The following is a 13,785-nucleotide window of genomic DNA, read 5'->3' on the forward strand; positions in this document are numbered from 1 at the left end:
TGGCTCCTTTAAAAAATATATATACATTGCTCTGCCCAGCTGTGACACTGACCTCTGGAGTCAAGATGGAGTCCCTGTAGTAAGACCGGTATGTTATGCGTTTGGTCTGTTTCAGGGGATGGCATGGACATATCTAGTTTTAAGGGTAGTACCTCATCTTCATCCTCAGTCCACAGTAACTTGCCCAAGGCAGCCTGGGTGAGTTCTCTCCATAGCCTCCATCACAATGACACAAACAACTGTAGTAACATGTATTAAATCAAGGAAATCAATATAAAATCTGACAGTAAGAGTTGTTACTGACAACCACAATTCAGTGTATGAAAGGCAAATCCTTAATGTGTGTGTGTGTGTAGAAGTTCTGCCTTTCCGTGAGGGAGACGTGCATTACGTGCCTAAAGACGGTGTACCCGCTGGAGAGGCTGGTGGCCAACACCCAGATCTTCCACACCACCTGCTTCCGCTGTCTCCACTGCAACACCAAGCTCAGGTACTAGTAGGGATGCTCACTCACTACGGGACACTTCAAATAACATTTTGTCAAAATGTACTTTTTCATTCAAATGTCACATTCTAAAACATTTAGAAACCATTGGGGGAAAATAAAAAAGAACATGTTAAAAGTATTGCCTATCGTGCATGATAATTCTCTTTTCAATATGCCTTTTTTAATTGGATTTATCCCAAGCTGAATCGATTGTAGTAACATTAGCTTTGAAATGTACATTTGTTTCAGTGACCGGTGTCTTGTCTGCATCTAGCTAATGTATGTTTTTTAAATTTTTGTTTTGTTTTTGCTGCCCTCTGCTCTTCAGCCTGGGGAGCTATGCCTCTCTACACGGTAAGGTCTACTGCAAGCCCCACTTCAGCCAGCTGTTCAAGGCCAAAGGCAACTACGACGAGGGCTTTGGCCACCGCCCCCACAAGGACCTGTGGACGCCCCGTGCCGAGGAAGAGGAAGATGGAGTAGACCGGGTTGTGGAGAAGAGGTCTACGGAGCGGGCAGAAAGAGCTGTGGTGGTGTCCCATCGAGCCGAGACACCACTCTCCCCAGCCAAGCAGTCCAGCACCACGGTGGAGGAGTCTCCCCTGGCCAAGGTGACAAACCTGACTGCCTCTCATGAGACACACAGCCACATTTCCTCCACTGAGAAACTCTCCACCGCCGAGAAAATACCAGAGGCCCGCAGGCTTAGGGTTGCCTGGCCCCCTCCTGCTGACAGTGATGCTGGAGCCTCTCCTGCTCTGGAGGGTGGTGGTGTGGGCCGGCCCTGGAGGGCCAAGTGGCCCCCGGAGGGCGAGGTGTCATCGTCCACCCTGTGCCCCAACAGGGCTGAGCTGAAGAGCCTCAGGAGGAGCTCGTCTCTGAAGGAGCGCAGTCGGCCCTTCTCGGTGGCCCCCAGCCTCACCAACACCAATGCCCTGGGGCCAGGGGAGCCCCGCCAGCCCCTCAAATCCCTGATGGAGAGGAGGGGGTCGCTGGAAGACAGCTGCTCCACACTTAAGGAAACAGAACCTCAACTCCAGAGGAGGAGAGAGGAGGAGAAAGAGGGGAGCAAGCCCACACCGCCCAGCGGCAGTGCGGTGAACGGAGAGATCAGCTGCGAGGAGGTGGAGAGTCTCCTGGCAACGCAGGACAAGAAAGAAGAGCCGCTGAAGAAAGGAAAAGAAGCAGCAGTGGAGGATGAAGAGGAAAGGGCTTCTTTAAAATGCAAAAGTGCCCCTCCAGACATCCTAGCATCTCCACCCCCGCAGCCCAAACACAACCGCAGCTCCCAGGACGTGGGCTTCTGGGACGGGGAGGGGGAACAGCTCACCATGGAGGAGATGATCAAGAGGAACCGCTATTATGAGGAAGAGGAAGATGACGTCTGAATAGACACTCAGCTCTGAATCAGACTGGATTTAGACTGGACACACACCATGGACACACACCAACGCATTATGTCCCTAGTACTCCCTGTCCACTTTATAAAACCCAGGGAGTTCTTAAAAGTGCAGGGACACAACAATTGTGATATTTCTCTGTTTGGGTGTAATTTGTGATCATTTTGAGTGTTCCATTCACAGTAGAAAAGTTAGCAATAGAACAGTCTTACTACACTACATTGAACCAAATAGCCTGATTATTTGAGTGATTTCTGAGGGAGCCTGGTAGAAAGGACTGGTAGATTGTAGACGGTTGGATTAAAAACATTTAGTACTGTTTTCCATGTTTTGTATTTTTACACTGGAAAGGCTGGTCTGTGTCTTTTTTAAACTGGGAGTGAATACAGTTACGATCTTTATGATACACAGCCCTGATTGGCGGATAGGATCGTCTAGACCAGGGTTTCCTAAACTCGGTCCTGGGGCCTCCCCAGGGTACACGTTTTGATTTTTGTCCTAGCACTACACAGCTGATTCAAATAACAAAACTCATCATCAAGCTTTGATTATTTTAATCAGCTGTGTAGTGTTTGGACAAAAACCAAAATATGCACCCAGGGTGGGCTCCAGTACTGAGTTTGGGAAAACTTGGCCTAGACCCTAGAGCAGGGGTATTCAACTCTTACCCTATGAGGTCTGGAGCTTGCTGGTGTTCTGTTCTACCTGATCATTAATTGTACCCGGTCTAAATCGGTCCCTGATTAGAGGGGAACAATGAAAAACTCAGTGGAACTAGCTTGGCGGTCCAGAGGTGACTTTGAGGGCTCTAGAGCCTAATTATGCAAATAAAATATGACTGGTCATTGGTCAGAATAATCAGATTGTGATGTAATGCTGTGGGCCAAAAACTACATCCCCTTTTTTTTCAAAAGCTGTTACACTAAAAGGGCATTTTCACAATTTCAGTGTTATTTCGACCCTGTAGTGTGGAAATATCAATAAAATAGGGAAATCACGTTTGACTGCACTGCCCCTTTAAGTGGGCTAGTACAAACCACTGCCAGATGGATTACAGGATCAGAGCTGTTTTAAATAATCACAAGCAGTCACTTCATGGGTTTGATAATACTTGATCTTGTAATATACCTTAAGAATCAAAAAAGGCTTGTGACAGAATGTGGTAAATATATCCGGGATGACTAAACCAACAAGGTACTATCTGTGATGTATGTTTGGGTCCTTTCCCTTCCTGGGTGTATATTTTTAGTTGTTCTTTGACACAGTGCCTGTTTTAAATTGTATAAAAAGCATCCTATTTTATAATGAATTTAGAAAACTGGATCAATACAGATTATTATATTTACCCTCAATGTTTTATACTTAATTTTTTGGGGTCCTCCATAAAGTAATCTTGGAATTGTACGTCTCGAGACAACCAAAGTGTTTGAAATAAATAATAAATGGTCTATCATTGATACATCTGTTTGTCTTGTTTCAGTACATGAACTAAGGCCGGGATTCAATACGGTCGCCCTTGTAGCCAGCTTTGAAAGGCAATGTTTCCGCGTTTGCTGACATCACATTCATGGTGAATGCTGTAAATGTCAGCCCAATTGGAAATTACCTTTAAATGTCAGATCTGCGTTTATAGCGTGCTTAACTCTGTTTATTTACCTTTCTACTGTTGTGGCTAGATGGAAAAGGCCTACAGCGCCATCTGTTGGTCGTGTAAGGGACAACAGTTGACATCTGTAGCATTGTAGCTAAGCCTAACCCTTTTCCTAACCTTAACCTGCCACGTTAATTATCCTAACCTGCAATGTAAACAAACCATCTGTGGGTACAAATCAGCAGTATCACCCATAGAGAATGATAGAGGCCTCTAGTGGCCAAAAGTCTGTATTTGAATGGGCAGCGCCATTTGAAGGCTTCCACCATTTTTAATGTAGTCAACTGAGTGAGACTTCCAACTTCATTGGCTGACCCCTCCTGGTGACCCTGTTGGAGTCATGTCCAACCGGGTCAATGGGAGGGATAAACAAATCGTGAGTAAGAAAATTGACTACTTCAAAATGTAGATGGCTTCAATGGCGCTGCCCATGCTGTCAGACGCTATGATGGCACAAATACATAGATGAGTCCTCTATGGTATCACCACACAGGTTAGGAGAATGAGGTTAAGAGTTAGGTTTAGCGACAATACTACAGTGTAACAACTGTTGTCCCTGATGCGATCCCTAGATGGAGCTGTAGGCCTACTCCATCTCGCCACAACGGTAGAAACATGAACTAACCATCTGTGGCGACAAATCATCAGTATCATTACACCAGATTGAACCCCAGCCTTAAAGGGCACGTAGCAGCTATTTCTCAATGTCAGAAATGCATATAATAGCAACTTGGCGCACTCCAGGAAAACATTCCCAAATTACAAACTCTTAAATACATTGTTCTAAAAGTTGGGTTTGAGGTTTTCTCCAAATCAAATGTATTTATATAGCCCTTCTTACATCAGCTGATATATCAAAGTGCTGTACAGAAACCCAGCCTAAAACCCCAAACAGCAAGCAATGCAGGTGTAGAAGCACGGTGGCTAGGAAAAACTCCCTAGAAAGGCCAAAACCTAGGAAGATACCTAGAGAGGAACCAGGCTATGAGGGGTGGCCAGTCCTCTTCTGGCTGTGCCGGGTGGAGATTATAACAGAACATGGCCAAGATGTTCAAATGTTCATAAATGACCAGCATGGTCAAATAATAGTAATCACAGTGAACAGATCAGGGTTCCATAGCCGCAGGCAGAACAGTTGAAACTGGAGCGGCAGCATGGCCAGGTGGACTGGGGACAACAAGGAGTCATCATGCCAGGTAGTCCAGGTAGTGTGTGAGAGAGAGATCATGAGCTCCCACATGTTTCAGTATGTTTTTAAAAATAGATAGATTTAGAGTTCGACGAGAGAGAGAGAGAGTGTGTGTGTGTAGATTTTTTTGTCAGGGACATATACAGGATGCTACCCTCTACAACATAACCTTCACTCCAAACCTACAACCTGATTTTTGGATGGAATTACTTGGAATGCTTCCTACACTCAATGATTATTATTCCCAAACTATACATCAAATGCTCTGGCAAACAAGCAGAGACCTGAAAACACCATCCAACCTGGAGCTGAGTGAGTAATGCTTAGTCTGAAGCAATTTTTTTACTTTCAAAAGCCAATTACAATTATATATTTTACTTAATAAGGACTGAATGCTCAGGCTACCAAGCTTTGCTAGGACAAAGAGTTACAACTTCAATTAGCACTGACGTGTGAAGCGAGAGGTGCCGAAGCCTTTGAGCCCAACACATGGCAGGCTACCCCACCCAGATCCAGAGGACTTGAAGCCCCCTCCTGTTCAAAGACCATCCACTGGCATTTTCTACAAGAAATCTGCCTAAAGAAATAAAGGTTTCTCCCAAGTTGGTGTGACACCTACTCCCATTGCCTGCTGCACTGCTGCTTGGATTCTACCTGGCGATCTGTTCACCGTCTGCCCTGGCCTGTCTGGTACAGGTACCCCCACCCCCTCTCTCTCTCCCGAGGTTTCGCTCACCTCCAGCACACACGCACTGTTGGGGCGAGTGACTCTGAACTTACAATGGATAGCCCCAAGTCGTTATACATGTTATTTTTTTGTTGTGCATTTTGCTATTTGCCTCATGACTCCTGCATACTTTGTTGACTACATGCTTTCTTTACCCAACCGTGGGACAGACTGTTTGTTCCCACATTCGGGACTCTGACTCTCTATTGGTTACACAGACTTTTGGCCTCCCATCCCATCCTAACCACCTCTCGCCGGCTTTGTATTAATGTTACCTGATGATCTTGTTGCCATCTGATGCACATTCAGATGTCATAAATCAGCACTGCAGAGCTCTCCCTGTCCTCTCCCGTGCATTGATTGTATTACAATTGATGATATCTGGAAATGTGCATGTACACCCTGGCCCATCCACTGTTGCTAGCCCCAATTCTGACTTGTGCTCTGATATCTGCTTCACTGATTTCTGCTCTCGTAAAAGCCTGGTCCTAAAGCAATGGGACTCCCTAAATCTTTCTCCGATTATTACCAATCCCACAAGGTATGGCTCCAAACACCCAGAAAAGGTTACTCTTCTTGATGTTATCCTCACAAATAATCCTGATAGGTATCAGTCTGGTGTTTTTTGTAATGACCTTAGTGATCACTGTTTTACAGCCTGTGTTCGTAACGACTGCTCAGTGAAACGACCTGTCCTGATTTGTCATAGACGCTTGCTAAAAAACTTTAATGAGCAAGCCTTCCTTCATGACCTGGCCTCTGTAAAATGATATAGAATCAGCTTGATCCCCTCTGTCGAAGACACTTGGACCTTCTTTTTTGAAGGTCCAACCTTAAAGGTCCTCAATGATGTCACCATTGCCCTTGATTCAAAGCAATATTGTGATGCTATTTTTATTGACTTGGCCAAAGCTTTTGATACGGTAGACCGTTCCATTCTTGTGGGCCGGCTAAGGAGTATTGGTGTCTCTGAGGGGTCTTTGGCCTGGTTTGCTAACTACCTCTCTCAAAGAGTGCAGTGTATAAAGTCAGAAAATCTGCTGTCTCAGCCAATGCCTGTCATCAAGGGAGTACCCCCAAAGCTTAATCCTAGGCCCCACACTCTTCTCAATTTACATCAACAACATAGCTCAGGCAGTAGGAAGCTCTCTCATCCATTTATATGCAGATGATACAGTCTTATACTCAGCTGGCCCCTCCCTGGATTTTGTGTTAAATGCTCTACAACAAGCTTTCTCTACCCTTAACCTTGTTCTGAACACCTCCAAAACAAAGGTCATGTGGTTTGGTAAGAAGAATGCCCCTCTCCCCACAAGTGTGATTACTACCTCTGAGGGTTTAGAGCTTGAGGTAGTCACCTCATACAAGTACTTGTGAGTATGGCTAGACAGTACACTGTCCTTCTCTCAGCACATATCAAAGCTGCAGGCTAAAGTTAAATCTAGACTTGGTTTCCTCTATCGTAATCGCTCCTCTTTCACTTTTTTTTATAAAACCCTCTTAGGCCTCACTCCCCCCTATCTGAGATATCTACTGCAGCCCTCATCCTCCACATACAACACCCGTTCTGCCAGTCACATTCTGTTAAAGGTCCCCAAAGCACACACATCCCTGGGTCGCTCGTCTTTTCAGTTCGCTGCAGCTAGCGACTGGAATGAGCAGCAACAAACACTCAAACTGGATGGTTTGTATTGTTGTATTGTTGTCTCTACCTTCTTGCCCTTTGTGCTGTTGTCTGTGCCCAATAATGTTTGTACCATGTTTTGTACTGCTACCATGTGCTGCTACCATGTTGTTGTCATGTTATGTTGCTACCATGCTGTGTTGTCATGTTGCTGCCTTGCTATGTTGTTGTCTTAGGTCTCTCTTTACGTAGTGTCTCTCTTGTCGTGATGTGTTTTGTCCTAGATTTTTTTATTTTATTTTAATCCCAGCCCCCGCCCCCACAGGAGGCCTTTTTCCTTTTGGTAGGCCGTCATTGTAAATAAGAATTTGTTCTTAACTGACTTGACTAGTTAAATAAAATACAATAATATAATATAGCTCCGTCTGCTGGCTATAAGTCTTTCATCCAAATGAGAGAGAAAAAACACAAAGCAGGCCATCCTATATAAATAGATACTCATCTTTATTTATAAACATTGCATACAAGTTCACAATTTAGAGGTGACTCATATCAATGATTAAATTAACCTAATTGGTGACTAATATGAAATCAAATGACACTTGGTCAGGAACAGTTAGTGCATGATCTTCAGTTTTTTTTATCATAAAATACAATCAATCAGCACATTGCTAAGTATTTCATTTAACAATATAAATGAACCCAAAAGAGAAGGAACATAGATAGACATGTTAAACAAAAAGCCTCGGAAATGCCTGTAGTAATGCATCATAAAACAGTACATCTACAATAAAGTGCTTGTGATAAAAGGATATGGCATTATCATAGTCTTACAAAAAAATGACATAACTCAACATCCTCATTTGGATTTTGGCATACCTGAGAGTTGGATTTCTAGTCTGTGGATTAAATTTTTTCAGCATTTTGAATGCATTCCTTTAATAATCTCAAAATATAGTTGAACTAATAAGACTTGAATGATTGTTGCTAAAGACCTGGGATTGGTCCAGCGTCTCTTTAAACTGGTTCTAGCATTTTCTATTGACATGATAAAAGTAAGCACTTTGAGGCACCCATACAGTATAGTCTTGACATATCAGCTTTGAATAATATTAATCCTCATACTATCTAGTAGCATGAGTTTCCTCTACTGATAGGAGTCAACCCAGAGTAAACTAGACTGAGGTGGGACTTCCCAGACAACATGCTGGAAGAGGATACTGCACTGAGTTTGTTTGGAGTGACTCCAAACAAACTCCCATATTGGTCTAGCATCATATCGTCCATCCTCCCGACAGGGCCTCTAGCCTTTTGGGGGCCCTAAGCAAGATTTTGTTGGCCAATTCTGCCCATTTTGCCACGGGGCAGAGATTTTTTTTTGCAGTTTTAAAGCTAATTTCCTGTAATTCTTCACATTTTGCCATGTTAATGATATCTGAGTGAAAGTGACTAACAAAAGCAATGGGCCTCTGGGCATGCATCCTGTGTGACCTGTCAGTATTCGACCATGATTACTACAAGTTTAGATAGCTGGCTAGAATAATTTACCAATCTAAAAACAGTTAGCTGACATGGTTAATTGAGTGACTGTCAGTGACTGACATACCAAGAGAAAAATTGCTGATGCACAACCACATTTTTTTTGGGGTGGGGGGTCCCTAGTGGCTTGGAGCCATAAGCGACCGCTTATGCCTGGAGCTGGCCCTGTCCTCCGAGTTTGTGGTGTGTGTGCGTCTGTCTGTGTTGGAGCCACTTCTCTCTGGTCATGTCCCTACTCTCTTCACTCCATCCTCCCCCTCTCCTCTCACCCGCTTAGGGGGTGCAGGTCCACCCTGACCTTTTCCCCGGTGCTCATCATGCCGATGGTAGGATAGAACCCCCCTGCTGGCACTGCCACCTCCTTGCGGCCCACCACCTTCCCATTCCGTGTGAAGAACACCTAGCACAACACAAGGGGGTGACAGTGAGCTACTATTCACACTAGGATTGGGGTTGATTCCATTTAAATTAATTTAGGATATGAACAAAAGTGACAAATTATTTTGAAAATTCAGTGCCTACTCTTTTACCACTCCTATATCAAATCAGAACACATCACATATAAAATCCTAACTAATTCAACATAACCCCTCTCCTGCCTCTCACAGAGCTGACGCTCTGGCCCTGTTTGAAGGTTTGCTGATGTAGACAAAAGAGTCTCTCACCACGACCTTCCTCCCCTCCTGCTCCCCCTCCAGTTCCTCCCCATCCTTCTCCTCGTCTTCATCGTTCATATAGAGGTCGTTCTGGACACGCCGCTGCTTAGGCCACAACTCCGAGTCCCCGTCGTCACTGTCATCTGAGGGAGCCACACCGATATGCTCAGAAAGGACGAGGATAGTTAACTAAGTATACCATTCAAAATCCCCACTCACATTTGCTGCTTTATTACATTTTTTATAATCTAATGACATTGTTTGTTTCATGGTTGTCTGTCTCAGATGGCAGCAGCCTAATGGTGCACTCACCTCCACTGTCCAGGATGTAGTCCCGTGGGAACATGATGCCACAGCCCATGACGTCCCCCTCAAAACAGCGAGGGCCAAAGGCATCCCCCACCCCACTACCCTGGAAGAGCTTCCCATCATCTGAGAAAGAGGGAAGGAGAAAAGAGAGTGTGTGTGTGTGTGTGTGTGTGTGTGTGTGTGTGTGTGTGTGTGTGTATGAGAGAGCATGTATGTAAATTTGAATCATTCTGTATTTCAATTCCATGCAAATTCAATCAGTTCAGGGTAAACAGAAAATTCCTATATCAATGAATCTCCTAAATTAACTGAATTGAAAAGGAAAATGAACCCAACCCAGAACATCTAAATGAGTGAGATGATTGAGACTGACTGCTGTGTGCCGAGCTAGAATATAAACTTAAAAGTAAATTTTTCCTCATCTCAACCTCCCTCGGCAGTGGAATAGTCAACCAGAGGTCAGGGGGAATGCGAGAGGAAAGAGCTACTTTCTCATCCTTAGGGTGGATTTTAGGAAGAGAGAAACAATGACATGGAACAGATGAAACATGAAGAGATCACTAGGTGGGGCTTCACCTAATCACCACTTTGGCAGATAAGCAGTGATAAACACACAGGCTTATCATAAGAGTAACACACTGATAATGGTATCCCACCATTCATGGGGACTTGGACAACTCTCAGCTTCTCTCTCAATCTCTGGCTGAGCCCTACATAGCACCCTATTCCCTACATAGTGCACTACTTTTGACCAGAGCCCTATGGGCAGGAAGGGTACCACAGGAGTCAGTCTGACCAATAATTAGAATCATGCATGGCAAGCAGGTACAGAGACAGACACATTCAAGTAACAAACCAAACCATCATAGAGGAACACTTGCAGACGGACAGATAGACAGACGCTACATGACTCAGGACACTCACCTGCATGATAGGCTATGGAGCCCCTGCTCCAGCCAGGGTGTCTGTTTTTGGGGTAATCCTGTGAAATTAAGTGATAATATGTCAATGAGGTTTGACTCATACGAGGTGTGTGTGTATCTAATGACACCTTCCTGATACTGATTAATAGTGTGTGTACGCACATATAAACTCAGCAAAAAAAGAAACATCCCTCTTTCAGGACCCTGTCTTTCAAAGATAATTTGTAAAAATCCAAATAACTTCCCAGATCTTCATTGTAAAGGGTTATGGAATGGTCGTTAAGACACTAACAGCTTACAAACGGTAGGCAATTAAGGTCAGAGTTATGAAAACTTAGGACACTAAAGAGGCCTTTCTACTGACTCTGAAAAACACCAAAAGAAAGATGCCCAGGGTCCCTGCTCATCTGAGTGAACGTGCCTTAGGCATGCTGCAAGGAGGCATGAGGACTGCAGATGTGGCCAGGGCAATAAATTGCAATGTCCTTACTGTGACACGCCTAAGACAGCGCTACAGGGAGACAGGACGGACAGCTGATCGTCCTCACAGTGGCAGACCACGTGTAACAACACCTGCCAGGATCGGTACATCCGAACATCACACCTGCGGGACAGGTACAGGATGGTAACAACAACTGCCCGAGTTACACAAGGAACGCACAATCCCTCCATCAGTGCTCAGACTTTCCGCAATAGGCAGAGAGAAGCTTGACTGAAGGCTTGTAGGCCTGTTGTAAGGCAGGTCCTCACCAGACATCACCGGCAACAACGTCGCCTATGGGCACAAACCCACCGTCGCTGGAACAGACAGGACTGGCAAAAAGTGCTCTTCACTGACGAGTCACACTTTTGTCTCACCAGGGGTGATGGTCGGATTCGCGTTTATCGCCGAAGGAATGAGCGTTACACCGAGGCCTGTACTCTGGAGCGGGATCGATTTGGAGGTGGAGGGTCCGTCATGGTCTGGGGCGGTGTGTCACAGCATCATCGGACTGAGCTGGTTGTCATTGCAGGCAATCTCAACGCTGAGCGTTACAGGGAAGACATCCTCCTCCCTCATGTGGTACCCTTCCTGCAGGCTCATCCTGACATGACCCTGCAGCATGACAATGCCACCAGCCATACTGCTCGTTCTGTGTGTGATTTCCTGCAAGTCAGGTATGTCAGTGTTCTGCCATGTCCAGCGAAGAGCCTGGATCTCAATCCCATTGAGCACGTCTGGGACCTGTTGGATCGGAGGTTGAGGGCTAGGGCCATTCCCCCCAGAAATGTCCGGGAACTTGCAGGTGCCTTGGTGGAAGAGTGGGGTAACATCTCACAGAAAGAACTGGCAAATCTGGTGCAGTCCATGAGGAGGAGATGCACTGCAGTACTTAATGCAGCTGGTGGCCACACCAGATACTGACTGTTACTTTTGATTTTGACCCCCCCTTGGTTCAGGGACACATTATTCAATTTCTGTTAGTCACATGTCTGTGGAACTTGTTCAGTTTATGTCTCAGTTGTTGAATCTTGTTATGTTCATACAAATATTTACACATGTTAAGTTTGCTGAAAATAAACGCAGTTGACAGTGAGAGGATGTTTCTATTTTTGCTGAGTTTGTGTGTGTTTGTTTCATTGATTTAGTTTCCTACCAATGCTTCATTGAGCCCCCAGGTGATCCAACAGAAACCCCAACAAAGGCCCAGTGTTGTAGCTGATAAGATCTGAAGATGAGTCACATTTAATGGGGGTGCACCCTGTCCATCAGCCCATACAATGGAAGTCCTCATGAAGGAACAATAAGAGCATTTATTTTCTAGTTCTTCAGACAGCCTCCTCTACTCCATCTCTGCAATACATTTTGACACATAAGGGTCATTAAAAGAATCTGTATTTGAAGCCATAAAACACTATGATGAGTCACTGCGACTCTGAAGACACCATTTGTTATAGGCTTTACCCACAGCAACCGCTATCCATTAATGAAACAGCTTTCTCAAAACACTCAGATGCTAATCTTTAACACACCATGGGTAACATCAGCTGGGGATGGCGTCACCAGAGCTAATAGCCCTATCTTCTATGCTGGTATTATTCACTGAAACACACAGTAACAAAGACATGTACTTTGGCGCCACCAGGTCACGACTAATGCTAACTGGTTTAGAGAAGAATGAAAAGAGAGCTGCCTTTGTGCCAATGGAAGCCCCTATGGCCACAGTGGTACAGATATGGAGAGATAGAGACACAGGGAGGAGAGGACAGTGGATAAAGAGAGGGTCAGATAGTGGGAGAGGTATGGAGATGGACAGGTGAGGCAATGGAGAGATGGGAAGATGAGATTACATGCGAGTATGATTAAGGGATGAAAAAGTGAAGATGAAGACCATGATAGATGAGAAAGAAAGAGATGGAGAGGTAGGAGACCGAGAGATAGAGTGACACAGGAATGTGTATCACACCATCCCACAGTTCTCCAATAAAAAAAGAGGAGTCCAAGTTGTCACTGATCTGCTTTCACAAGTGGTTTTTCAACGGGGATGACGTCCGCCTTTGATTTTTCCTGTGAGAGGTAAATGGTTCACAATCAACACATTAATGAGAGGATGGCTCATTGGGTCTGCTAGGAGGTAAAGGGGAGCAGTGGAAGTCTGAAACCTCAGGAATGGCAGACTGCTGGATTTATGATGCCCCACCAGAACTGCCGACTGCTCCAGAAAACAATTCCCGGAAAACAAATCAGTGAAATCACAGAGCTCTTAGTGCCAAGCAACACACACAGACAAGAGTGCAAAGGTTTAGGAGGTAGGGAGAGTGACTGTGTGTGACATGACATTAGGCAACCCCAGAGATTAACAAGGGTGTGGACTTGATCAAAGGTAGATGAATTGTGCAAAAGTAACTAACTGACATCAGGATGGTTTCGCTTCAACGCCCAATGGAGGACTTACATTCATTGTCATTGTCTGGGTACATCACATCCTTACAACAGCCATGGGACCACAGTGGTTAGCTATTTTTTTTTTTTTTTTTTTTTTTTATTTCACCTTTATTTAACCAGGTAGGCAAGTTGAGAACAAGTTCTCATTTACAATTGCGACCTGGCCAAGATAAAGCAAAGCAGTTCGACAACATACAAAAACACAGAGTTACACATGGAGTAAAACAACATACAATCAATGATGCAGTAGAAAAAAATAAAATAAAAATAAGATTATATACAATGTGAGCAAATGTGAGATAAGGGAGGTAAAGGCAAAAAAAAAAAAAAGGGGGTACAGGCCAAAGATAGAAG

General features: G+C 44.7%; 2 protein-coding genes across 14 annotated transcripts in view; one reads left to right on the top strand and one right to left on the bottom strand.

Moving 5' to 3' along the window:
- Positions 1–3,346, top strand: part of LOC106583291 (LIM domain and actin-binding protein 1) — a 43,475-nt gene extending 40,129 nt beyond the window's left edge. For 7 of the 8 annotated variants that reach the window (XM_014167273.2, XM_014167272.2, XM_014167274.2 and 4 more), the window contains 3 exons: positions 116–198; positions 357–490; positions 816–3,346. In XM_014167273.2, the coding sequence (XP_014022748.1) occupies positions 116–198; positions 357–490; positions 816–1,875 (1,277 nt within the window). In that variant the 3' untranslated portion in view covers positions 1,876–3,346. The remainder of the gene's footprint in view (positions 1–115; positions 199–356; positions 491–815) is intronic. The other variant, XM_014167275.2, reaches the window with a different exon arrangement.
- Positions 3,347–7,561: 4,215 nt separating this feature from the next.
- The window catches only part of LOC106583288 (SPRY domain-containing protein 3), a 98,066-nt gene continuing 91,842 nt past the window's right edge, over positions 7,562–13,785 (bottom strand). For 2 of the 6 annotated variants that reach the window (XM_045705076.1, XM_014167268.2), the window contains 5 exons: positions 12,143–12,247; positions 10,507–10,564; positions 9,586–9,705; positions 9,283–9,416; positions 7,562–9,017 (listed from right to left, as the gene is read on the bottom strand). In XM_045705076.1, the coding sequence (XP_045561032.1) occupies positions 8,883–9,017; positions 9,283–9,416; positions 9,586–9,705; positions 10,507–10,564; positions 12,143–12,247 (552 nt within the window). In that variant the 3' untranslated portion in view covers positions 7,562–8,882. Of the gene's footprint in view, positions 9,018–9,282; positions 9,439–9,585; positions 9,706–10,506; positions 10,565–12,142; positions 12,248–13,785 lie in introns of those variants that run through there. The other 4 variants (XM_045705075.1, XM_014167269.2, XM_014167270.2 and 1 more) reach the window with 4 other exon arrangements.

Source organism: Salmo salar, chromosome ssa22 (assembly GCF_905237065.1).
Source record: "Salmo salar chromosome ssa22, Ssal_v3.1, whole genome shotgun sequence".
NCBI classification, from domain to species: Eukaryota; Metazoa; Chordata; class Actinopteri; order Salmoniformes; family Salmonidae; genus Salmo; species Salmo salar.